General features: G+C 39.5%; 1 protein-coding gene across 12 annotated transcripts in view; it reads right to left on the bottom strand.

Moving 5' to 3' along the window:
• The window catches only part of ARPP21 (cAMP regulated phosphoprotein 21), a 103193-nt gene that overhangs the window by 70289 nt on the left and 5206 nt on the right, over positions 1–27698 (bottom strand). For 3 of the 12 annotated variants that reach the window (XM_084902225.1, XM_084902228.1, XM_084902229.1), the window contains exons 5-11: positions 24403–24547; positions 22662–22740; positions 21977–22036; positions 21079–21219; positions 9688–9796; positions 7629–7730; positions 1418–1455 (exon numbers count right to left, since the gene is read on the bottom strand). In XM_084902225.1, coding sequence (XP_084758351.1) covers positions 1418–1455; positions 7629–7730; positions 9688–9796; positions 21079–21219; positions 21977–22036; positions 22662–22740; positions 24403–24547 — 674 coding nt within the window. Of the gene's footprint in view, positions 1–1417; positions 1456–7628; positions 7731–9228; positions 9298–9687; positions 9797–21078; positions 21220–21976; positions 22037–22661; positions 22741–24402; positions 24548–26421 lie in introns of those variants that run through there. The other 9 variants (XM_084902230.1, XM_084902231.1, XM_084902232.1 and 6 more) reach the window with 5 other exon arrangements.

Raw genomic sequence — 27698 nt, 5'->3', positions numbered from 1 at the left:
TTATTCATATATGCAATGTATGTATGTCACCAATTATTGTATTGATGAATACAACCTAATTTGAATAAAAGGGACACAGTATTTTAGCAGTATGTTTGCACAAAACTCAAATAAATGAGTAAAATTATAGAATAAAGTAGGAGAAAATGATTGGCTAGAAGGCTAGGGAATAAGATCTTCCACTAAACTAAATTATGAATGTTCACTTAATCTTTTTGGTAAGGATATAAAATTTTGGAATTATTCAGAACTATCCCTAAGATGTTAATGCTTATGGATTCTTAACTATACTGTAAATAAGAAATACCAGTCTGAATCTGCATGAATTTTAAAACTGTTTTTGAATGGTCATGTAGACTTGTTTTCTAAATTAATCTTTTCTTCCAAAATAAGACTATTCAACTGAGAGACTTAGTTACTTAAAGATTTCTAATTGCTAATATAAATGATTGCATTTTCCCCCCACCAATCATTTCTAATGCCCATTTCAAACTTTCTGTAAGTCTTTGAATTTAATCAACCAGTCTGCATTTTAATCAATTTTATAGGGGCCACCCATTAAGTTGACACCTGAAATAAAATTAATTGCTACTTTTAAAATAAAAGTAACTGCCTCTTTAAAAATAACCATATTTCCATTCCAATTTACCCAGTAATACAGTGACTGTGGAATTCTTAATTCCCCCTAAAAATCTACAATTAAATTAATGGAGCATTTTAATACCTATGTCAGTTTGAAACTATTTTTAAAAGGTATAAGCTAAATTTGAAAAATTTCTGCTCTTATGCTCCAGATTTTGTATAAATTTTGTAACCTATTCATCTCGTAGCAACCACCTCCTCCTACTAACTCCCAAGCCAAGTGTACTGCTAAATCCAAACTAGTTTAGAGAAGATTCCCAAGTTAGGCTTTTTATAAAGACTGGTAGGTTATTTAGAATGAGATACATAAAACAATAGTGTTCTAATTATCATTTGTATAGCTATGTATAATAATGGAGCACAGAAGTAGTTATTAATACCAAATATACAAGTGCTTTTAGCAGCCTCGTTAATAAGCCAATGAAACTGCAAGTTCCTGTGGGGTCTCGACATTTATAGTTTTTCATGCCTGTTGAGACCAGTAGCCATTACAACTGTTGGAAGAACCAGAAATTGAGACTTTAAATAACGCAAACATTTAAACTCATGTTTGGAAGTGACTGAATTTTTTTCTTCTCAATGAAATAATGTTTAGACATGCTAAGTAACACATATATGTGTACATAAATAGGTGTGTACACATAAATATATGTATTTGTTGATACATATATTGAAGCACACGCTTATATATGAAATGTATATCTCTATGAATATATAGGACACACATGACGCACTTTGTTCCTCTAAAGACATGAAAAAGCAAATTCCATTTTACCTGTTTTCCACAAAAAGGCTTTCCTGGGAGCAAACTGACTGAAAAATAAAGAGAGGATTGTATCAGAGGTTCTGGATATGCTGAAGGGATCCCAAATCCTTGCCTGATTTTAAAACTCATTGTTCCCCTCCAAAGGGGAAATTTTTAAGAAAACATATGTACCATTTTTAGGAAAAAGAAAAGAAAAAAAAAGGAAATAAAAAAGGGGAAAAAAATAGGTTAGAGTCAGAGTGGAAACCATTCTCATGCAGCACACAGTACTTTTCCACCAGAGCACCTCGGTTTCAAACAGACTGAGCCCGCTCAGCATCAAGGTCAGAAGGAGAGAGACGTGGGTTAAACTGCCTGTGGGAGAAACCTGGCACCCTGGGATCCTGAGCTAACGGTCTCTTCTGGGGTTGGGGAGATGCAGCGGCCACCAAGAGCCCCGATGGCAGGTTCAAGGCAGGGCAGAGTGTGCAAGCGTGGCAAGATCCACCCCAGGAGGGGAGCGCAAAGCCACGGTCCTGCAGTTACCACCCGGCAATGATCAACTCTCAATGCTAGAAACAGATTGATAGCAAGACTCTTAAGCTGAAGAGATGCCATCAATCAATCTTAGGGGGGAGCGGGGAGCAGAAGACACATGAAAATGAAATGAAGCTAATTAAAAAAAAAAGTCACCCACCATGTAAGATTTCTTAGTGTTTCACATAGAGAACCAAATGAGCTTCCATCCCCCTAGTACTTATTTCTCTGCTTTCTTGTGTTTATACACAATGTAGGGAAAATAAAATTCCATGATCATTATGTGAGAGGGAAAGACAGATCAAATTAAATTTTAGCAACAGAAAAAAGAGAAGTCCAAACAAAACCTGGTGCCCTGGTCTTATAATATAATGTAATTGACAGAAAACTATTTTCAAACGGTTGAGTTTCTAAACATAAACATATGCACCATACTTCAGTGTCCATTTTCTAAATGATGGACTAGTGACCTGCTAAAGGAATAAACAGAAATTTAACAGGTCCATTTTAAGAGAGAATAACACTAAAAAATAAGAGTGACCTTTCAATGGCAAATGCTTGAATTCGAAGATGCCCTTAATGTAACCACTTGTCAGAGCAGCGAGCAGGATATTGGTTTCTCGGTCCTTTTTATTGGAGAAATCATTTCCTCCCACTCAAACCAAAGGGCTAGATTTGGGCGTGACGGTTTCCTCAGTGGTCTGAGCATCCCGGTGAGGGTGAAGGCATCTTCAAAACCAGGCCTGTTTTACCCTCTGTGCATTTCACATGCATCCTGGAAGTCAAGTGTGCCCCAACCTTATTCAACAACAGGCAAAAACTTCAGTTGATTTCCAAAAAACAAGCTTTTCATAAAAGATCTGTGAGTCCAGGAAAAATCTTGCTTCTTTACTTCCTTTAGTTTGGGTCTTGCTACTGGCTTGAATCAAGTCACGGTAAAGGAAAGAAAGGGAGATTGTCTCAGAGATGCGTTATGAATTCAGTTTTTTACTGCAGCTCAGCTCGGGCTGGGGAAAGGTCAGTTACATTTACAATGTTCTGGCTGGGTTTCGAAATTACCAAAACTCCACCGCTACTTTGAAGGAGTTGATCAAAGACATTCTGACCTCTTCACACGCCTGAATCTAATGGCATTTTTGGAAGAGTTAAGCAGCCTGAACTCTTTGAATTAAAATACTACTACTACTACTACTACTAATAATAATAATAAAGTACCTACAGGTTAATAATACCTTTCCTTAAAGCATATCCCAAAAGTACTCTTTCTGATTTTTGCAGAAAGGTCATAAAAATCACCTCCTCATCCCTCCACCAAATTTTCATAAATAACACGGAAATGGCTGTGGGCCGTCATTCAGTAGCTGATGCATATAAACTTTCAAAAAAGGGTAGCATTAATAACTTGCATATTTTATTAGCAGGGAAAGGTAAAATTGTCACAGGGATGAATGCAGTGTTCGAAGCTGTCACGCACTCTCAGATATAAAGGGCTCATTTTTTTAAAGGAGAAAACGATTTTGCCTAATGGGTTGCAGGTTTCTCTCCCACACCCCACCCCCAATCCAGGTGGCACCAGTGCCCTCATTGGTCCTCGCAGAGGAGGGATCCCAGAGGATGAAAGCAGGCCAGGATGTGCTCCTCCCCAAGGCCCCGTTTGCACATCAATATCCTTCAGAAATCACTCTCCAGACAAAACATGTCTTTTTCACATATATTGCTTTCTCAAACGAACCCTCCCCAAACTAGCAGCACCGCACAGGCTTCATCATGAAGCAAGCTGAAGGAAATACAAGTTATACTTCAAACATGACTGACTACCAAAACGCACTTATTTATTATATGAGAACTAAATTGTTCTGTGTTCTGACTTATAACAATTTAGTTCTCAAATAAGGAACACATTTGTCTCCGGGTGCCAAAGTTCTCAAGCTGAATTTGAAAATTGTTTTCTAGAAAATCCCAGAGTAACCTGGGTATTCTGATTGTGCACCTATGTACAAAACAGCACACACGCACACACACACACACCTTAGATGTCACAATACACTTCATCTATAAACTATCAAGAAGGCATTAAATTTTAAAATCAATTTGGATTTTGCTGACGTGCAAATACTAGGAAATGTTTCTCTAGAATTCTCCATTGCAACTTCAAATAGGGGGGAAAAAACTGCTTAAGCATATAAATATATTTCAACTTGTTTGAATGACTCCACTACTTAATAATTAGCAAGGAAAACTGGCTTCATTGCCTGTTTTTAAATTATGAGAGCACTATATTAAAGACCAGTTAAGAAAGAGATTAGATGTCTATAACTTAGTTTCCTTATGCTGGATTCTTTGCATTTGTTTTATAATTGACCTCATAGAGTTTAATTATTATCCATGGACCTCAACAGTCTGGGCAGCAGCAATGATCCTTTGGGAACCTGGAGTTGCAGAGATGAAGATTATTAAAGTGTCCTCTCTTTGTATGTGATAGGAAGATGTGTTATTATATGCAGGGTGTTTCCCTCCCCCCCCCCCCCCAAAAAAAAATGTATACACAGGTAACAGCTCAATTGCTATTTCTTTTTTTTTTTTTTTTTTTTTAGATTTAACCCATTAGAATGAATAATTATTCAAAGTATGTATACATTTTTTGGGGACACCTATATATTCCAGAAAGTTCATATTACTGTTATGTCCTTGAGTTTGTGTTAACAGAGGAGGAACAGCAATAGCCTGTTAATACAGGGTAACCCCCAATGATCCTGACTCTTAGTATTCACTATCTTGTGTAGCATACTTCTCTCATGGGACCAGGGCCAGAGGATGGGTTCAACAGGATACAGCAGAAGGGGAGGCATGTCACTTCCAGGATTAGGTGATAAGAGACGGTGTCTTCCATTTCAGGCCGTCTCTTTCCTCTCCGGTCACCTGTATGGGGGAGCTAGTTGCCATGTCTTACAGACACTCCACAGCCTATAGAGAGGCCCACGTCATAAAAACTGAGACCTCCAGCCTATAACCTGCAAGGAGCGGAAGCCTTGAAGCATGTGAGGGAGTCTGGAAGCACCTACCCACTCACGGTGCCTTCAGATGACTGCAGCCCAGCTGACGACCTGACCTTCACCTCCTGAAAGACCCTGAGCCTTGAGCCAGAATCACTCAGCCAAACCACGTCCAGATCCCTGACACCATGGAGACCGTGAGATAAGAAGTATAGCGTTGTTTTAAGCTGAAAAATGTAGGGAATATTTTTTGTGCAGCTATAAATAGCTAACCCAGGGAACGTCGGTGGTATGACTGTGTTGTCTCCGTGGAGCTATCAGATGAGGGAGGAAGAGTGGCCCTTCACCTCCGTACAGGAAGATGGAAGTTATATGAACCAACTAAGCACTAGAGACCTTTTCCTTAGAGAAAATGCACATCTGCTCATGAACATAGCATTTTTGTAGATGATTTCTGGGACTTCCATCTAATTTCCGAAGCTGTCTATGAATCTACTCTGAGTGCAGGATGCCAAGGGAAAAACCCCTGCCCTAAGAGATCAGGTGAAGAGCAGTGTCAGAAACAAGGCTGGATTAGGAAAGCCAGACATGCTGGCCACCAGAGCGCCTGGTCGGGGAGCTCACAAGGCTACTCTCACAGAGAGAAGCAGCCGGTGCCTTTAAAGGAGGATGTGGAATGATTGCATGGAATGGGTTGGTTACGGCAATAGCTTGGCATTGAAGCTCTCTCCCATGTAAGTCTGCTTTTAATTTTTACTTTTAAATGTCAATGCAGCATGTGGCCATAGAGCCCTTGACCAGTTAACTGCCATGATATTTTGAATTTGATTAAAAAAGCTCCACTGCTTGCATCTGGAGATGCTTTAGCCTGGACAATGGTTAAACAGCAACACTTGCCTCCAAACTTTAACCAGGGTCTCGGGTCCTTTACAATTCATCTGCTTAATAAGGTCTTAGGGAAGTCATGCTGACCCTTTGACCCCGTAATGACCTCTTACTAGATGCAAAGGACAGGCAGGCCTCAGTGATGCTCTTTGCTGTTCCCTGGCTCTTGAGTGTCTGGCAATGTGGAGCTACTTTGGGGAGAAAATGAGCATAATGCTGCGTGCACATTGTCTGGGTGATTTCTATTTGCTTTTGAATTAGTATTTACTTTTGAATAGAAGTGTAGAGTAAAAAGGGAAAATGTTTATGCGTCAGAGAGAGAGAGAGAGAGAGAGAGAGAGAGAGAGAGAGAGAGAGAGAGAGAGAGAGAGAGAATGGACTGGCTTTCAGAAAAGTGTCTCTCCATGAAGGTCACCGGACAAGATCATGCCACCTCCAGGCCACAGGACTAGCACAGATCCTCTCATTATTTCATTCTGGTAGGCACCCAGCAAACACAACGGAAGTCCTTCTATGTGTCAGGCTGCACCATCAATAACTCTGGCCATAATATATACAAATCTAGACCACACACGTACAGAATCTTCTAGTGTTGCACCCAAACATCATCCAGCTATGGCTACCTCTATCTCCGTCTCTCCCCTGCTCCTCATTCTAGAGTTCCACACCAGAGTATTCAATCGTCACATTTGATTGTCATATATCCAAGAAAGGCAGAGAGGACCGGGAAGAGGTGCCGGAAACCTGTATAAAGGTGAAGGGAATGGACAGCTAGTGTTGCTTCCTCTGCAGTTTTACATTAAAGGACCCAGCACTGGCTGGAGGTCCCGGAACTGGCTTGGGCTAGAACCCACTGAGGACAGCAGTCCTCCTCCAGGCTGAGCTCAGGAGCCTAGGTCACAAGGCTGGCTTTGCAAAAGCCTCCAAAAGCAAATGGCAACAGGATGCTAAGTGCCCCACCTGACTCAGTAGATTTGGAAGTGTTGTCCCAGTCTACACAAAGGAGCTCATACCTCTGCTTCTGCAGACAGCAGACCGAACGTGGTAGGAGGCTGCAGGTGATTTCATGGGCTGGAATGGCTATGGCAACTGCTTGCTCTTCTCATTTTCTTACATTTAAATGCAGTCCTTTATTTATTTATTTATTTATTTATTTTTAGTACCTATTAATTTTTACCTAATTTAATTGCATTTTATTTTGACCAGGGTGAGTAAAAGAGTTAAAAAGAAAATCCCCACCACATCTTATTTGTGGAAAATTGAACAAAAGAGGTTGTTTTGTCATTAGTCCCTTGAAAACTGTTTACAAAACGAATTTGATCTGAAATTGGGGGAGGGAGGTAATATTACTTAACTTTGCTGTAATAAAAGGCCCACACTTGCTAAGAATGCAGAAATTATAAAGTTAGAAAAAAGAAAGTTCTGTGCATGTGTGTAATCAGCATCCTCTGCTTTTGATTCTACTGTACAGTGTTAATAGGAAAAGAGACAGCAAAGTGACACCTATCTCCTGGCCAAAACTGGCGTCAAGGCATCTACTCAAACCTGGCACCCTGTCTCTGTACTCAAGGCCTATTGGATGGACCAAAATTATACCGCAGCTCCCACACAGGACACATCCTAGGGACACGCGGGAGCCCCTGGCTCCTTTTCCATCGCTTCCCTGAACCCGGGCCTCTTCCAGAAACACCTGGAGTTCCCTGCAGTTCGATGCGTTCCCTGGCTCCAGCTTCCTTCGTCCCTGCCAGCTCGCTGTCTGGGGAATGAGGCTGCCTTACTGCTGACGGGAGGACCGCACTAAAGAGGCAATTAAAACAACTACTCACATCGTGTGCAAATATTCTGTCCCTCACTCTCTGATACTCCTCTTCTCTCTCTTCAATTGATTTACTTCGTCTGTCATCTCTAAATGGATGCATTCTGTTTTGCTGAACAGAAAAAAGAAATCAGGAGGGTTATCCAAGGTGAGTTGTTAGAAGTCTGCAGTTTAGCAACTGTCAGCTGAGGCTAATAAATGTTCCCTGAAACAAATGGGGCATGGAAAGTCTCACTCCTTCTGGTCCCTGAGGATGCTGTGTGGAGGGTGGGGGCGGGAGGGGCATGTGTGTTGTGTGTGCATGACCAGCAATGCCAGGGCATGTTCGCTGGTGGCCTTTTTGCTGGATGCAAGTAGCACAGGTGTTTCTGACATGGAAGTATCTGGATGTGCCTCGGGTGTTCAGCCGGTTCAGCTCTGTGACAGCTCACCAGTGATGGAGTCTGTCTCCTCTGCTAACGTGTGGTTCTAACTTCTCAGAAGGAGGCAGCGTGTTGGTAAACATGGAAGTAATGGCTAGATCAAGGCAGCTAAGGGAAGAAATGGCTTTGAAAACTTGGGGACTGAAGAAACCCAGCAAGGGGCCAAGAAATAATGGGTAGGAAGAAAGACGTGGGCACTATTCCTCTCTATCCTATTTTTTTATTTTATTCACTCAATGACTGATTCTGGGAATTGCATCTGGCATAGGAAGTAGGAATTAAATTTGAAATGTGCTTGTTGATCGGGGTCAATATCAAGACATCTAAGGTGACATTCAAAGAACCCAGCATAAAGACTGCTCTTCATCTGAACCACATCCTGCATCTCACCTAGCCTCCCGTCTTCGTCTTGCCATGCTTTACGAAATGCTCTGTCATAACCATGTCTATCTATCCATCCATCCATCCATCCATCCATCCATCCATTCAACAAACACCCACTCGGTACACGATGCAGGCACATGTCTCAGAGTCAACTCGAGCCACGTGGAGCTCAGAGGTGGGTGCTGGTGTCGGTGGTGGTGGGAGGAAATGAGATACAAATGATGAACAGCTTTCTTTCTTTCTTTCTCTCTCTTTTTTTTAAGTGCATCGGAGACGCACATACTGCCTTCCAGTGACTCACCGAGAGTAATTAAAATAATAACTTGAGTGAGAAGCTTATTATCTTGCCCTTAAGGATTTTAAAGCAAAGTCGTTTTCAACCAATCTATTCTGACTGTCAGAGACACAAAGTGTTACGGCATTTACATGACTTTTCGACTGTTCTTCTTTGCCTGTGAAACTTGTTTTCTTTTGCCATTGACTTAGTCTTCTCCCTAAGAGCTCTGGATCCCACACCATCCGGAGAAGAGATTTAGTAAAACATGTCCCCTCTTAGCAAAGTACCATGAGTCAGGCTACCTACAACAACACAATGTTTTATCACAAGCGAAATACACACACACACAGCGAAAGAGAATTGTGCAAATTCATGCAAAACAAGCAGACAGTTGACACAGACAATTACACATGAGCGGGAGGAGGGTCGGGAGACTAGAACATGAACTTGGTTCCTCGCTGTGAAGACTGAGTGTAGGGTACTTGCAAAATCCACCTGTCCTCACCATAACAAGGTTTGTTCTTTACGGCTACACCCGGTGATCAGCGGTCCGCTTGGACAATCCAGCTCAATTTGTGCACAACTGAAGGACAGAGCTGTAGGGAGTGGAAGGACTGCCATAGTTACACAGACATCTGCAAACGCGACTGACAGAGCTTTTTCCCAGCAGCTCGGAGCCTGTGGCATCCCAACCCCCAACGCATGCAGCAGAAACTGCGCCAAGCACCACCCATGCAGCCCAACACAGAGCCATCGCGAAAGCAACCAGGACGTGGGTTTCTGGCTTCACTGAATGCCAACTGGGGAGGCGAGGGGGAAAGGAGGTTGGGGAGAGGGTGGTAGTATCAGAGGCGGGGGGAGGTGGGAGGGGAAGCAGGAGGGGGGCTGGGGAGAGGGAGAAAGGGGCCACAGAGGGACGACAAGAATATCCAGTCAGCCCACCTTCCAAAAAACAACGTCAGCCACTCTCAAACTTGAGGACCAACCTGATTGTCTTCTTTATCAATACTAGAGTTATCTCGCTTCAAGATAAACCGCTTCTGGGATTCTTCACCTTTTTCATCTTTTAAATGTTCACAAAACCTTTGCTCTGGTCTGCCAGCAAAGGAAAACAGAGCAATAAAAAGTTTTGCCTCCTGTTCAAAGTTATTTCTCAGTGTTCTTTCTTTCCCCCCCCCCCCCCACAGTGGCATTCAACTTTAGAAGAAAAAGTTAACGTGCTGTTTTGATTCTGGAATCTCTGGCAATATACAGATATACAATATACAATATACAGGGAGGTGATGGTATGTATGTCCCTTCCCAGGTGCGGTGAGAATACCTTTGGTTGGTGTGAATGCGGAGTCTTTTTAGCTGCTCACCATGGCGGAAGATTAAAAGCTAGGGTAAAGGCCTGCACCTATAGAGTGTGTAGATGTCCCTCTAGTGATCTGGATTGCCATTACTTTTGAATTAAATCAAGTTCCCGCCCATGTTCTAGAACACATTTACACGTTTAGAACTTGGGAGTAACACATGAATTTCCCCACGTTCAGAAACTAGGAGAGACCATCCCCCACCTAGTCTCCTGTTAAAGAATCTCCTTAATCTGAACGGAGAGAGGGTCATTTATAAATTATTGCCTTCTTTCTCCTCTGAGAACTGTCCTAGAATCTGGCTCCAGGAGGCTCTGACATCCTTGACCAAGTCTTAAATCCGTCCAGTAATTGGAGAAACTGGAAATATTTGGTTGAAATAGCTAATGACTGATTAGCGAGGGGAAAATGCTCCAAGCAGTTAAACCTTATTGATCAGTCAATTGATTTTTTCCCCCGGTCCTCTTAATCATTTTGTATTACAGGAAAGGGCTACACTTCCTTGTTAACTTCCCACAATCCTCACTGCACCTCAAAGAGCTCAAAGGATGGCTTGGGTTTGAGCTCCTCCCCAGAGGAAGTGCTGACATATTTGTCCTGGGCTTAGACATAGTTGTTATTTATGACTCTCATTAAAGCGTCCCCGTCATATCTGATGGATTACTTCTGAAGCTCAGTGGGTTTTCTATCCCTACTGGGTTCATTAGGCCTTCAGTCATGAGGAAGCTGCTTCAAAGTGTGTTGCTTAATTTGGTGACCAGTGAGGAAGGTCATGTCACTGTTCCTTTATAGATCCCAAAACAAGTCAATAGCACTTCAAAAACAAGTTCATTGAAATGTATAATTCAACTATTGGTGGGACTCATCCTTTCCTTAAATGCATACACATAAATTATACTGAGAGTGGTGAACAGATACTAACAGAAAACTGGGATAATGCTAGTTATAGCTTCTAGAACATCTTCATGTTTGCAAAATTTTATCATTCTCTTTTTCAACCCTTACAATGCAACTTTGATGTATGAGAAGCAAATATATTTTGCCTCTTTTACAGATAAATAACCCCCTTCCCCAATGACATTTTGGCTCCAAGTTTATAGACCTGTCCACTAAGCCGCAGGCATCAGTCTATTCATATCCTTGCAGAGCTATGAGGCTCTCTGTTAATGCAGCACACAGTGGGACCTTCAATCCCACAATGAAAACAAAAACCCTGCATCACATCATCTTAAAGGTCAATGTCAGCATTTTCCACCACATTTAAAATGTAGTGAAGCATAACAAACAATCTAGATGGGCAAATAGGACAATGCTCTAACCCACTGAGCTACCCGGCCTGGGCTAAACCTTCTTTTTACATACTTAGTCCTTAGTGCCTAGAACGGTGCCTGGCATATGGGAGGCATTTGGTTAAACAGCTAAATGAATAGATGTATGAATGAATAAAAAGTTAGTGCAGCTGTATATAAATCAATGCAATTAAAGGAAAAGATCAAAGGGTCACTGAATAAGATATGCAGTCATGCATTGTAAAATCATAAAACAGAACAGAAGAGAGTCTTGTTCGTAGGAGCAGAAGTTCAACAACAGGGGAAGGGGACACATTTTAACTTTGTTCCTCATCATTTTGAACACCCCTACCCCATACCTGTTTCTACAGCAAGCAAAATCTCAAATGATAAGAAGATCATTATAAGAGGATCTTTAAAAATCAAATTCATGTTTTACATTAAGGGGACCCAAAATAATCATGTTATTAACATTTTTAAAAAATTTGAGAGTATCTTTGAAAGAGAGGTAGAAATAGGAATCTTAGCTTTTCTAGTTTTGGAATTCCTCAGTTCAGAGTGTCATAAGTAGGAGAGAGCTATTCAAACACTATTTTTGAAATTTCATTTGCGTTTCTTTGTAAGGCTGGTTTGTTTGTTTTTCACAGCAGGACATATTTAGGTAAAATGCTCCATCACATAAGGGTAGTCAGAGGAATTTGTTCTAATCAACAAGGTAAGTAATAGTTAGAGCAAGAATATTTCTTACTCTGATATAAATTATGCAAAGCGCATTTTCCATAACTGCTTTTCAAACAGCTTGCTTAAATTTTTTCAACATTAGAACCTAGCATCCCAAATTATTAATCCACTTTATGATTTTCCAAAAATGTTTTCAGATATTATGAAGTAACCATCTGAAGTATGTGTAAAGGAAATAAAATAACCCTAATAAGATTTTTCCAGATTGGTTTTATAGAGAATGATCCATGTATTTTAGTCCATGAGTTATTATTTCTAGCTTTCTCTGTATCATTAAAATGCAGAAAATATGAACTTAAAATTTCTTCTTGATGAAAAAAATCTCTTCCCTTTTAATGTAAAACAAGGTTTTCCCACAATTCATAGCAGGCATCCACCAGGAAACTCCTTGTTCATGCATGGCGGATAGCACTGGCATCCCCAACCAAACCTTTCAAAAATTAGAATTAACTTGCCATGACCGGTTTGCTCAGTGGTTAGAGTGCTGGCCTGTGGACTGAAGGTCCTGGGTCTGGTTCCAGTCAAGGGCACGTACCTCAATTGCAGGCTTGATCCCTAACCCTAATCTGGTCACATGTAGGAGGCAACCAATCAACGTGTCCCTCTCATATCCATGGATATTTAACTCTTTATCTCTGCCCCTCCCTTCCACTTTCTCTAAAGATCAATGGAAAAATATCCTCAAATGAGGAATAGCCAAAAAAAAAAAAAAAAAAAAAAAAAAAAAAAAAAAAAAAAAAAATTTAGAATTAACTCCTCATTGTTCCTTACTAGACAGCTCATGAATTGAGAGGAAGTGAGGCTGAATGAAATACTATGTAAGTCAATCAATTAATTCTTCTAGTCAATTAACTCCAATTACAGTTGGAGTTTTTCTCTTTGAGCTTAGAATAGATGAGCAGCTCTTATAATGATTTTTAAAATCTTTTGTTCTAGAAGTATTTTCAATGGTTTGCTCTCACTGCCAGTTTCTTGAGGCCAAATATATTACTTTTCTTCCAAATAGCTTAGTCCTTCCCTATCTTCTTCTCCCTCTCTATACACACAAATGAAGAATTCGGTTCTATGAAGTATGGAGGTATACAAAGATTTTGAATTTCATACTGAATAATTAAAAGATGGTCATCAATATGCATAAATATCTTAATGAAAAAAGGTTGCTGAACACAACAGGATAAATATTTTGGTGGTACAAGACATCTATCAAAAATACTTAAAAGCCAAACGTAGAGGAATCTAAGTTTCTCTTAATGCTTTACATTTTTCAATTAAAGTATTTACAACTGATTTTTTTCTTTAACAAACAAAGCCTGGCCATTCCTCTTTAAGTATTTCACCATATCCACTATTATTTTGTCATTTTGTACCATTTTAGTCTCATTAACTTAGTCTATACCTTATAAATCCAATATAGCCAGTGCTTCCACTATTAGCATCTTTCAAAAGGATGTTCTCAATTCTCTACAGTCCAGTGGTCAGCTCTTGAGCCACATGCAGCTCTTTGGCCCCTTGAGTGCGGCTCTTCCACAAAATACCACGACCTGGACGAGTCTATTTTGAAGAAGTGGCATTAGAAGGAGTTTACGTTTAAAAAATTTGGCTCTCAAAAGAAATTTCAATCATTGTACTGTTGATATTTGGTTCTGTTGACTAACGAGTTGGCTGACTATGCTCTCCACCTTTGAAAAGTTCATTTTATTTTTTCTCTATTTTGATTGTATACTGTGTGTATAAACAGAGACATGCAAACTAGCATAGGATACACCCTGACCCTCCTCTAATATAAGGCTATTCATGAGCAACAAAATTAAACAGAATATTTAAAGGCCACAAGGGTCAGTAAGACATCTTCTCTTAAATTGGTACCACTGCTCAGGCACACTGGCTATGGGCATGAGAGCCTTGAAAATGTCATTCCTCCTTGACACAGTAATTCTATTTCTAAGACTGAAATCATAGGAAATAGTAATGCATAATACACAGTTCCATTGATCAAGACAGCAAAACAGTAGAAATCCGTGGTGGATTGATTAAGTAACTTAAAATATCTCCATATGGAAAAGGCAACTTTATAAAATGATATTCAATACTTTACTATCATAGAAAAGCAATTTATAAAAAAATGTACCATGATCAGATTTGTTGAAACTACAATATATAATAATCACAACATTGGTAGCAGTGATTGTCTCTGGATGGTAAGATAATGGGTAACTTTTACTGCTAGTCTTTGATATACTTCTGATTATTATAGTAAACATGTAGTATTTCAGAACAACAAATTAACAAAGACTATTAGTTTAGAAAGATAGGAAACATATTCAACAATTTAAAAGTGGTTTGTATTTAATCACTGGATTATGAACAATGAAAATATTCTTACTTTCTGAATAGTTTCTAAATTTTCGTTCATGGCATATATTATTTCATAATCATCTAAAAATGTTTTATTTTGCCAGAGCAATGCTTAGTCTTTCTGCTGCTCTGCTACTTTAAAAAATACCAGGATTAATTATGGTCCTGCTTCTGGTCGTGGCTTATTACATTAAGACATCCAATATATATAATCCAGTTAGCAAACAAACACATTTTATTGCTCTGTCTTTGTTGATCTATATGCATAGAAACATGCATTTACTAATGATAATAACTAGGTGATAGTGTCTAATCTCAACCTTTTTCTTCCTTTTAAAGGAGAAATCTAAATTATAATGATATAAAAAATAAGAGGGATGAGGAATAAAGGAGAAAGTATTTAATTTGAAAAAGAGAAATAAATCACGTACAAATAAGACCTGGAATATTATATTATCTGTTTGTGAGTTCGGCCATTTCTGAACTGTATGGAGTCCAGTATCAGCAGCAATACCAAAGAGGCTTACACACCGGCTGGATCTACTCAGCTTCACAAAACAGACATATTGCTACAAGTGTGCCTACACAGTGAGAATTTCCATAAAGGAGACATTTAAAAAGAAGAAGGCTGCCCAGCCAGCGTGGCTCAGTGGTTGAGCATCAACCTATGAACCATGAGGTCACAGTTCGATTTCTGGTCAGAGCACATGTCCAGGTTGTGGGGTGTGCAGGAGGCAGCCAATCAATAAGTCTCTCTCATCACTGATATTTCTATCTTTCTTCATCTCCCTTCCTCTATGAAATCAATAAAAATATTTTTTTAAAAAGAGGGCTAATACTGATACTGTCTTCTCTTTAAGCTCTCCATTCTTCCATTTCAATATTATAGGAACATCACTAAAAATATCATATGAACATTAAAAGGAAGTAGCATTAATATATCCGATGACTCAAAGCTCTATTCCCCACAAAACACCATGCCTATGAGCACAACCCAACAACTTCACATAAAATGGACGTGAGCTAGCATACCAAATGTAACATAGCAACAGTTTTAAAATTAAGCTAAGTTTTAAACAATTCACACATAAATTACTGATTGGCAAGCCTAACAGAATATGGCTTTTCAAAACACCCATTACTGTGCTTTTTCAGCTCTGCAGCTTACTAACTGTGTGACTTCTTGCAAGCTACTTAGCATCCCTCTGACAGAAGTGTTGTTTTGTTGTTTAAAAAAAAAGGAAAGTAATCACACTTATTTCAAAAGGTTTAGTGGGATTAAATAAGATACAGGCAGTGCAAGTAAAGTGCCAAGCCCAATGGCAGGCACTAGCAAAGCACTCAGGAAATGTGACAAGCTAGTATTAGCACTTTTTACATTTTTCTGAGTAGCCTAGATCTAAAAGTCCACCAATGGATAGTGAACTGACGTTTACATTCGTGTTAACCTTAATTAGGAGAGATCCAACCTACAATAATCAAATAATGGTTTGATTCATCAGTTCCAAAGAAACAAGTAACCATTTTCTTAAAGTAACATGTTCATTGAACATGACTATTGTTTCTTGGCATTAAGGCTTTTGGGCTTGTATGTATATTGAAATGGTGTGTAAACAAGTATTCCATTTCAGCTTATAGGCAAATATTGTATTTTTACTTACTGAGAAAGTGCAGAATGAATAGTGTATTTTAATTGACACAGAATTAACAGATAATTTTTGTATGTATAAAGAAATGCTATGTGTTCGTATTTCCGGGTTGAAGGCCAGGAGATTGGGAAGTAGAAATTAGGAAGTTTGGGGCTATGTTCCCCTGGAAATGTTGTGGAATCTAGAAAGGCTGAGAAGTTGGAAGGAGTCTGGTTGGGGCATAAAACATATTAGGTAGATATCCACTTCTCTTGGTAGATTCCAATTGATTGTTTGAAGATCTGTACCAATAATTACAGTCTAGCAGTTACGTACACAACTGAGTGGAAACCAAACACCTTTGACCATTAAACTACAACTTTTTTTAATCTACTCTATGCCCTAATTATCTCCTTCCTATAGCTATGGTAATATGCTAATGGCCTCTCTCCACTATCAGAAATCTTAAGATTAGTAAGACATAAGACACAGCTACTGATTGTATACAACCAGGTTTTCACCGACAAGTATGTCCTAAAACTTTTCCCAAGTGCTGAAATGACTGCCAATTCCTATGACTTTGAAGCCACGAAGGGAGCTCTCAGGACCTCAGGCTCATTCTGCTGCCCACACAAGCACAGCTGTAGATTAAGAACCAACCCAGAGCAATCTCCCTCCCTCCACTATTCTTGTATGTTCAGGGCAATACTATATGTAGCATGTACATGTACAGTGAACCTCTTTTTCTAAACACAGATCATGTTTTTACACACACACACACACACACACAGTCCTGACCAAAATTATATTGGTTCCTCAAATAGACTATCAACAGAAGATGGGCATGTTCCATAGTCTATGCTTCTTTTGTTGGCAGCCCCATATAGAACACTTGAGAAGTACTTCCTGCTTTACAAGCTTTAAAAACATGGGCTTTGTCTCACTTCCAAGTCTGCCAGGACAATTTTTAATCCTGTGGGTTCTGTGGTCCTGATGTTTTGTTGGTGTCATAATTTTAACATTAGTATAAAAGTTGTTGAATTGAGTTCTCTGTTCAGTTTTTTAAAGTAATTAAATGCAAATTAGGATGTTGTAGGAAATAAATGGTGAAAGAATAGTGTTTGGGGATCTTATCATCATTCCAGAGTACTTATTCTATTAAGATTTGTTGTTGTTTTTCTAATCTTAGGAGAAGAGTCATGGCTGAGGGCCAGGAGCAGTGGTTTTAGTCTTGGTCTTCTGTGAATTGAGTAGGTAAGAAAGATCAAGACACGAATCTCAGTTTTTGCTCCTGTAAAATGGTTCAGCTTTATCTACCTAGAATGTTGTAAGATTAAAAAAATAAAATTTAAAAAGTATCATTATTCCATGGGAAAACTTTGTTCAAAAAATGTTATAGAAAGAATACTAACGTTACAGAAGGCACATGCATATTTCATTTCCAAAATTAAGTGGAGAAATCACACATCTGACACTCAAAGGCTCGTAAATTATTTCAAGTCAGGAAAGGAATACAGCAAATATATTTTCTCTCCTCACAATATATCTCCATGGTTTACCTATCTCATCTATACAACCTTATGGTCTCTGAGATATTTCAGAATAATAGTATGATAATATATAATATTTGAGAGAAATGATCTGTAGTGGGACCAATGATAACATAGGTCTTACTTTGAGTCTGAGTATTGATTAAAACACAAGGTTGTTCAGTAAATTAAACTTCGCTGTTTTTCTTGAGAGCAATACAATTCTTAGTTAGGCTTCTAATATTTGACTTCAAGTCAGATGACTTTCAATGTTCTTCCTATATAAAGCTTCCTATATAACATTACCATGTTTAAAAACTACAAGATGGCAACCAGCCACTCATGGATGTCCAAGAGGTACCTGGTCTGCTTCAGAGGACGTCAAGCAAGCATCCATATGAGGATGCCACTCTGTTTATTCACAGCCAAAGGTGAAGAAATATAATAAATGTGGGAGGAAAGTATGGTATTTTTTTCTGTTTGTTTTGGTAAAAATGCAATCAATCACTTTCATGGAATGAAATACCTAAGAGTCAAACACCAAAGATTCCCATTTTACGCTTTAGCCTCTTTAGATATTAAGCAGAACTGATGTCCATAGATTCTGATGTACTGCTGTCCAACCCTCTCTGGGTCAGCCCACTGAGACGGTGGGAGGCCCCACAATCCTACCTCCTAGTGCAATAGTTATCCTTCACTTCAAGATTCTTAACAAAGTCAACTGGTCACAACTGCTTCATCTAGAGAGAATCTTTACTTAGTGCTAGAATAAGTTGCATGGTTCTTGTGATTCACCCAATAGCCAGCTCAGCTGACCATCTGTTCTGAAACAAATAAGTAAGCCAAGTACTATGTATCACTCATCAAACACCTAGGTCCTTAGGAATCAGGGCTGGAGTTCTTGAGCACTAGAGAGCACTAGACTCTTTTGGTGTCCCATCAAACCTCTGCCTTCAGACCACCATTCTTACTGCAGGGTGTCTGGGAGCTGTCACCACTCTTCTTCAGTGGATTTGCTCTTTCCTTTCTTGCTGTGTCCCTTTAGAGTAGGGAATGTAAGGCATTGACAGTGGGTGAGTGTGAAAGACAAAAGAAAAAAAATTGAAGATATGACAACCTTTTAGCATACAAATGATCTGGAGCTAGTTAAACAGTTGTTACTCTGACATATGCAGAAACATTCCAATGCCTGTGGGGTTTTGGGCTTGACTGATGTTGGCCCTTTGGAAAACACTAGTGCAAGTGGATGGTGTTTAGTCTCCAAAGGGTATACCCTGGACTTGAATCCTTTCTCTAGGTTGAAGGAAAGGAAAGGGGATGGAAAAATTATTTAATAAATGAGCAATGAGCTGCTCTGGGCTTGAAAACATAAAAAAATAAAGCCAGAGAAAGTGTAGATAAAGGAAGAGAGACAAAGAGAAGGGTAAAACTTCTCACATAAAAACAGACTCTTCTATTTGCAGCACTTAAATAGTATTTATAAAATCACTGTTCACACTTTTCAGCCCCATCTTAAATGTCAAAAAAGCAACATTATAGAGAATATATGTGTTATAAACACTGTTTGCGGTACCAAAATAGCACAGAGCCTAATACCTCCGCCCCAGATTTCCGAGAAGCTCATTTGGCTTTGACACTCAATCTGACAGTTAACAAAGAATCCCAATCGAAAACATTTCAAAGTGCTAGAGAGTGAAACCTATTTCTGGCAATATATTGGGGAAAGAGAGCTAGAACAAAAGGTTGAAAAACACAATATGGTGAATGTCAACTTAAAAATCTCCACTCACCATCAACCAGAAAGCAGTCAATTCTATAAGAGAATGGGTCTCAAACATGGCTACTGAGATTCATGACCCTGTGATTGCAAAATGAGTGTGCATGAAAAAAATAAATGCACTCTCTATATCGGTTGGAACTATATCAAACAGTCTAGCTGACCTATGGGCTTTTTCTGTGATGGGCTTTTAGAGAAAGAGGAGAAAAACAAATGAAAAGAAAATCATTCCTTGCTTGCCTATTTTGCAATATGTGTGCCCCTCCCTGCCCTGTGGCATCTGAAAGTCACAAAAACAACAACAACACAGAATGGAGAGTTAAAAGCAACCACAATAGCAAGAACTGGGAGTATCTGATGGAGAGGGAAGATGTGAAGGATTAGAGGACAGTGACCTTTCCATTTCTAAGACTACTCAAAACAGGAGGCACATGTGCCAACAATCAGAGTGGAGAGCTGGTAAATGCTAAAATGTATTTTGCCAGCAAAGTAGAATACAACCACAAGACCCGATAATTCTGAAGCTTCAAGGGCTCTTCAATAGTCTCCACTTCAAACTCTCCTGCAGATAAGTCATTTAAGCCCCGAGCTCAGTGTCCCTGAGGTAATAGCCAAGCTCAGTCTCAGATCTCCCAAGTTGTGTTTCTCTTTTCTCCACTGAGACCTGCACTCTAGCTCTGCTGAGCACAGACTGGGCCTTGAGTCCAGAAAGAGCCTCATCTCGGTCCCTTCCTGTCTCCACGTCTGGTGATCAGAAGAGAAAGAATTGTAACCGTGTTTCTTTGCTTGACACAAACAATCACTTCAGTGACATAGCATTCCTAAAAACTATGCAATGCACACAATTTACCAAGCACAGAGAAAAAAGATAAATTAGAACATGCGCATGTTTTAAGAGAATGCTTTACTTTGGACAGCTTTCCCATTGCACGCGTATTTGGCTTATGAAACGGACTTGCTTTGTACTCAAAAGAGACCCAAGTTCAAGGCAGCTTCAAATTTCCAAAGCAAATAACTATGCATCGTATGCTTCTGGTGGGACCATGGAAAGATAGTAAGATAGAATCAAACACTGTTTTTAAGGACAAACAAACAAACAAACAAACAAAAAACTAAACCAAAATCCATGCTCTTTTTAGAGCTAGAACTTATGCATCATTGAGTTCAGAACTGTCATTTTGCAAGGGACAGACACTGAGGTGGCAGATTTTAAATGACGCGGTTCAGGCCACACAGCCAGTAAGTAAAGAACTGGGTCTTAGAGGCAGCATTTCTCCTCCAGGTTTGCTGTTTGTTTGTTTTCATTTAAAAGCCACAAAAAGAAATAAAAGGACAATTACCCTGCACATGTCGTTGTTTTAAAATGTTTGTGATTTTTAACTTGACTTAACGTTTTGCCATAAAACGTTTCACAGTTTTGTTAATAATTGTAAGGGGTCCGGATGGGAGGAAATGAAACATGTTTCAGGACCTCTGCTAGAGATCAGGGAATAAGTCCACTTCGTTGCCTGAATTTTATAAACTTCCCTGGTCCTCCGATCATCCTCTACAGTGAATGCCACATGACTGCTGATAAGAACGAGCCGTAAAGAACAATGTGCATCTTAAATGTCACATGCTTCGCATTGTACCTGCACTCTTATAAATGAACACAGGAGAGAAAAGGAAAATAAATGCTAACTAAGGGCAGCGAGGGGGCTTACATTCGCGTGCTGCTGGTCTTATTGATGATAACGGATTTCCCTGTTTGATCCACATTGTGGTCCAGCCCGAAGTAAGCTGCCACGCGGTGGACGAGCATCCTCTGATAGGAGGACATCTGAGGGAACTTTTTATAATGGTTACTGAAAGAGAGGACCGGAAAAAAGTGGGGTCAGCATTTTTGTCTCTGGCCCTGAGTGCATTTCACAGGCAGACACACACACACACACACACACACACACACACACACACACACACAAAACCATTCTTCTCCCACCCAAACCGCTCGTCTCTGGCATCTTCACGTTTCCGTGTTGAGACAATTTGTCCCCTTACTGTAGATGCATCCATTAGGCTACAATAAATATCTTTGTTTCCTGGTTGCACATTTTTTCTCCCACCAAGGAGAACGCAGTGTCTGTTTGGAAAGTGTTCCGTTTTAGTCCATGATACCTTATCGCCCGAGCCAGGCTCAGGACAGATGATATGGCATCGTATGGGAGTGATGGGAGCGCAGGCGCCTAGCTGGAGATGTGTCATTACATGGTTTACGGTGACAGCGGCACAATTATTTCCAGGCATAACTGACTGCAGCCAGCTGGAGCCCATTAAAACGCGATCATCAAAATGAAAAGGGTCGCTTCTTGTTACAGCTACTCTATGCTAATCGGTGGGCCCCGGTTCATGGCCGTTTTGTCAGGAATTTAACAAGCAGGAGCAAACATGGTCCAAGCAGCAAATCCCCAGTAACATAGAGCTCCAATGGAATCGCCACTGAACAAATCAGCAAACGTACTAAACGTTTTATCCATCCCCAAACCTTTCCAGAGTGAATAATTCGACCCCAATGCCAAATGAAGATGCATCATGCAAATTAACCAGAACTGCCATTTCACATACTTGTTGTCGCTGATGAAATCAATAATTTCCTGCTCCATTTTCAAGAGGATCATCCTGTCCCTGCAACATAAATGTGAAAATGTAGTTTTTCATGTGCTTTTCCATTGCCAAAGACTCAAAAAGTTCATTTGGATGCATGAAAAAGATCACGCCTCCAAACTCTTATCTAACTCTTCTTTTGAATATGCTAGGTAATATATATGGTTTCATTCCTCTTAAGCTTATTTCTAAACTCATTAATTATTAAATATTTTTAATAATCGACACGTTTGCAGTTTTCATGTTAATTAGAATATGCAAGGTATTAGGCCCATAAAGCACATCAAATAAGTTGCATATTTTAAATTAATTGGAAACTAGAACAAAGCAAAGCCCAAGCAGGTGGTTATATAACTGCATTGAAGCATAATTGGTTTATTTGATATTGATTCTCTCCCCCCACCTCTATTTTTCCCCTTAACCCATATCTCTTTGTGGCCAGGAAAGCAGAATTTGTAAACTATAACTTATTCACCCAGAAATTAAGATTTTCTATCAATAGTCAACATACAAACCCAGGAGAGGGTTTAAGACATCAGAGAAGGTGTCTATACATCTCCCCTCTTAGAAGTATTTGGATGGATGAGTTCAATGATAATATTCCACTCGAGTCTTCTAAAAATAAGAGGTTTGTTTGAGAATTTACCTGGAATTATTCTTTAGCGTGTTAATCAGAAACTCATGTAAGTCTATGCCTGTAGAATCCGTGTATTCTTGGCTGCAATCTGAAACAAACAGCATAACGGGGTTGTCAGGAATGAGGGGGGTAGTGGTTGGAGTGAGGGGTGGGGTGGGGGTAGTCAAAAAGTTTTCCCAATCTTTTCTGTTCAGGGAAACTTTAGGTGAAGCTATTGCTATGAAAGTTACCTATTTCAAAACGAGCAGTCTGCCAGTCTAACATCAGAATAAAAATTAGACTCAGGGATTGAGAACACCCAATAGATCCCGAGTGTGGCCTACTCAACCATCATGGGAGGCACAGTCTGGGTGGGTGGTGGGTGGAGTCAGTTATCATGGGTTCCTTCTGAGCTTAAAATCAGCAAGGGCATGACCTCCACGTGACAGGTACTGTCAACTCACAGAGAGAGCTCTGGAGTTGGAGATTTCATAGAGAGAGAGAGAGAGAGAGAGAGAGACAGAGAGAGAGAGAGAGAGAGAGAGAGAGAGAGAGAGAAAGAAAGAAGGAGAAGGAGGAGGAGGAGGAGGAGGAGGAGGAGGAGGAGGAGGAGGAGGAGGAGGAGAAGAAGAAGAAGAAGAAGAAGAAGAAGAAGAAGAAGAAGAAGAAGAAGAAGAAGAAGAAGAAAAGGAAGAAAGGAAGGAAGGAAGGAAGGAAGGAAGGAAGGAAGGAAGGAAGGAAGGAAAGAAGGAAGCCCTAAGATTATCTAAATATTAAACAATACAAAATGTAGGTTACTAAATATTTCCAGGTCTTCCAAATCTTCTGATTCTAGCTAAAGCTTAATTTCTAAAACCATTTTAGGATGCTGTATTTCTTTACTCTTGTATACACCTGTAATTTTAGAAATTCAGCAATAAATATAAGCAGATGTTGGTTACAGAGCATAATGCTAAAAGTAGTTGCCGTTCCTCAGCTGATCGAACACCCTATCCGTTTTTCATTTACTAACAAAAGTCTACTGGGAAGCTATTTGTTTGTGGCATTGTTCATTTCAACTTAATTTAAATTTGTTTTTTGTTTTTTTTGTTTTGTTTTTTTAGTTTTGTACAGTTCTATGGATGGCAATGATTTGAAAAGTCTGGATTGTAAGACTGCAGATTTAGGAGGAATGACTTTTTTTGGGAAAATCTTTATTGAAGTAGAAATGTGTATATTTTAAGTGAGATATTATGTAATAATATATGGGTTGCACAAACCAAGTTCATCTGTGGCAGGTAAAATGGTAAGTGTGTATTTCATTGACAGGGATACATACATCTGTGCTTTGGGGAGGATATCACCTGTGGACTGAGCATTGCTAGTCCACTATCTGTCCTTAAAGATAAACATGAAAGTTAAGATATAAAACTGGGTATCATTGCTGTTCATCAATCTAAATGAATGGGACTAATAAACCTGAAACTAGAACAAATTTATATTCACTGCTCCTATAAACTTATCTTTGAAAATAGGAAGTCCCAATGAAAACCCAAAAAATGTGATCCTAAAAATAACCTTTTAAGCTACATAAATAATGACACTATGAACAGGGGGAAAAATGAAGTTCACATCTTTTATACATACACACACACACTCACACACACACACACACACACACACAATTAAATACGGAATTTGGTGGGAGGTGAATATGCATGTAAAATCTAGAATTGTTCTCTGATTCTTCATTTTTCTAAATTGAGTAAGTTAAGAAAATGTTCACATTCACCTTTTGATAACATTCTGATCTTGGGTTTCTCAGAGGATTTATCTTTGTTTTTATCCTTTTCTTTTTCTCTTTCAGGGTCATCTTTCCTAGATTTATCCTCCTCTTGCAGGCTGGGGAAACTGGAAAGCTGTAAATGAATTGATTCCTGTTGGGGGAAAAATATAATAATTTAGGGCCAGATTTAATAATTTCTGTCTGGCTTCCAGTTTGCATAGAGCTTATCATGTACAGGCAAATGAAAGCCAAGTGCAATTTTTTTTTCTTTCTTTCTTAAATGTAAAAAAAAAATTCAACCTGTCAGAAAAATAATTGCCCTTGCAGTTGAATTAAAGTTCAGGAGTCAGTGGCAGGTCAGGAGAAACATCTAGCACTAAAACTTTGCCTCATGATGGTTAACCTTAAGCAAGTTACGTTCCTGTGGATCACAACTCCTATTTCCTCTACTGGTTTACTTGTAAGCATCTAGAAACAGTTCTTATCAGTGAGCTTGCATCTCAGCCACTGCCATGTCTCAAACATGGAGTGGCTTCCATAGTTCTTTCCTATGAGCTCTTATAAGGAGCAACTGACACAAATACAAACAGACAGATGTTACAAATCGTCATTACATATAAAACAGACATAGATAAAGACCCTACTAGCCAATTTACAAGAGAAATTGTAATTCACCACTATATCAACAATGATTTTTTACTACTAAGAAAAACCAAGCTATATAATTGCAGGAATATTAGGTATGCATTATTGTCATACATGCATGGTTTACAAATACCCCTAATAAATCATCATAATACATAGTTACAATCAGCACTGCCTTTTAGAAAAGGGTAGAAACTAGAAGTATATTTTCCATCAATTACATATAAATATTTAATATGAGTTCAATTTTAGCATCAGTTCATCCTTTCCAAAATGTAAGAGTCTCTTGGACTATTGCTTGGTATAAGATCGACCATGTATAGGATGTGCGGCTGGATCCGCTTTTGTATTTATTTGTTTTGTGCTAAAAATGAAGCATTTTATATTAACTTGTATATCAGCCCCTTGGTTGATGGGATGTTCGCTGTTTTGGAGAAGAATGAGGCCAATTATGTTCCTTAGTTTTATGACAATCCTATGCTATGATTGAAACGATGACAAATTAGTCAACATTAAGCCCACATGCTCTTATGTAAGAGATCATTTGATGGGGAAGCTTTCTTTCACCAGTGACATTAAAATTTATGATGTAGGGGAAAAAATATTCCCAGTGACTAATAGTGTTTTTCACGGGAAACTAAACTAGTGCTCATCTACATGTGACTAAATGGCTGCTGTACACCCTCAAATTACGGCCAATCTGGGATTCTTAATGGTTCTTTGGTTCACTTGTCTGATCGAACAAGCAGAGAATCAAAGCCAGCTTTCTTTTTGGGGGAGGGGCCCCATTGTGAATTCATAGCTGGAATAAAAAGTCACCATGGAAAGACACGTGCTACAGAAGATGAAATAGACTACATTCTCATGATACATATTTATCTGAGCTGATGTCCTGACAGTCACATATTTATTCTGGAGATGAAGATGTAAGAAATATGTAAAACTGAGTGTTTTTATCACTTGATTTGGGACCGAAATGTCTTAGTCCACAATGCTACAGGCAGATTTTAGGGTTATGATTTGTTTCTACTTGTTAAGAAAGCAGCTGGGACATGCCTGTTTCAGAAGACAGGAAGGGGGTGGGGAAAAATCAATTTGACAGCCGATCAGGTGGGAAACTGAGGGTATCAGGCCATGAAAATGGTCTCATTGCTTCTTCAAAACCAACTGAACCTCCCAGCCTCCGTAAGTTTAAGTCTTAAATCAAAGAGGCTTAGAAATGCTCATGTAAGCGCAGAGGCTAACTGACATGATTTCCAGAAAAAATGGACAAACTCGTGCCATGTGCGGAATAATACTGTACTCAGGAAAAAACACCTATCTATTCTATACAAACATAGACATTATGGTGTTGAAAGAACTCACAAAAGTGCTATAGAGTTGGTAAAAAACAATCTGTTATTTTTTAATATTTTTATTGATATGCTCCATAATAAAATACACGTGTTAATAAATACATCGGTACAGGATAAGTTTATGTCCAACAACAGGAGAAGAATGATTCAAGTTGCAGTCATACACCGAGAAAGAGTATAACATTAGAAAAGCAAAACTCCTTTAACTTAAGGACAGACTGAACCATCAACTATGGGTCTGAGATCAAGTAATACAGGTAGCAAGAGTTTTCCCCACACAGGAAAATGAAGGCAGTTTTCCAAATACTATGAAATATACAAACAGGGGAAGCAATACAAATCCATACGCTGTATACATGTGCCAGTGTTCTCTGGGACTCAGATCCCATGCTTTGTAAGTGCCGGCGGAAGCTAATGAAGGCATCGCATATCAAGTTCAAAGGTTTGCTTCTTTGTTCTCTAAAAAGTCTAGCATGGCCACTTTACTTACATGTGTGTCTGGCTACTGTCTGGCGCCCCCCTCCCCTCCTGCTCCCACCACCCCTCAGCCAGTCCAAAGAGAAGCTTGCAAACTGTACTTCTCTCCTAGTCTTGGTTACTGAGCTTGGAACCAGTAGGAACAAAGCACCATTTGCATCTTATTTCTCTGCACCAATTGTATGGAGAAACCAGACTTAGGTCCAGGATGGGCACTAGGATACAGATGCTCTCTTAAAAATTTTTTTTTCTCCTGCCTGGCCAGTGTAGCTCAGTGGTTGAGCATCAACCTATGAACCAGGAGATCATGGTTCGATTCCCAGTAAGGGCACTTGCCAGGGGGTGGGCTCGATCCCCAGGGTAGGGTGTGCAGGAGGCAACTGATTAATGATTCTCTCTCATCGTCGATGTTTCTATTTCTCTCTCCTTCTGCCTTCCTCTGCGAAATCAATAAAAATATATTTAAAAAAAATTTTTTTTCTCCTGATAGCTTGCCAAATGGGATGAAAATCAGATTACGTCTGTAAAGGCTGTCCTCCTCTGCCCTGCATTAGAGTAGGGGTCAGCGGGGACAGCCCTTCTCCCGGAGTCTGTCATTCTGCAGCGTTAACACGTGGCGTGTGCAGTACATTACAAGCCGTCAATCAACAGTGAATAATACAAGGCGGGCTAGTCACATGACTCCCCCATTTCAATCTCCAATAAAAATAGAAGCACACATAAAATGCTGAAGGAAAGCCACACGTTTCTCAGAACCCAAGGAAAAGAAAGCTTGTGGACGAAACATCTTGATGGCTACGGAAAGGTAGCCTGCTCATGCCCACG

The sequence above is a fragment of the Pipistrellus hanaki genome, assembly GCF_964339955.1.
Source record: "Pipistrellus hanaki genome assembly, chromosome: 13".
NCBI classification, from domain to species: Eukaryota; Metazoa; Chordata; class Mammalia; order Chiroptera; family Vespertilionidae; genus Pipistrellus; species Pipistrellus hanaki.
The sequence above is the reverse complement of the archived record's forward strand: the minus strand, read 5'-3'. Positions and strand labels throughout refer to the sequence as shown.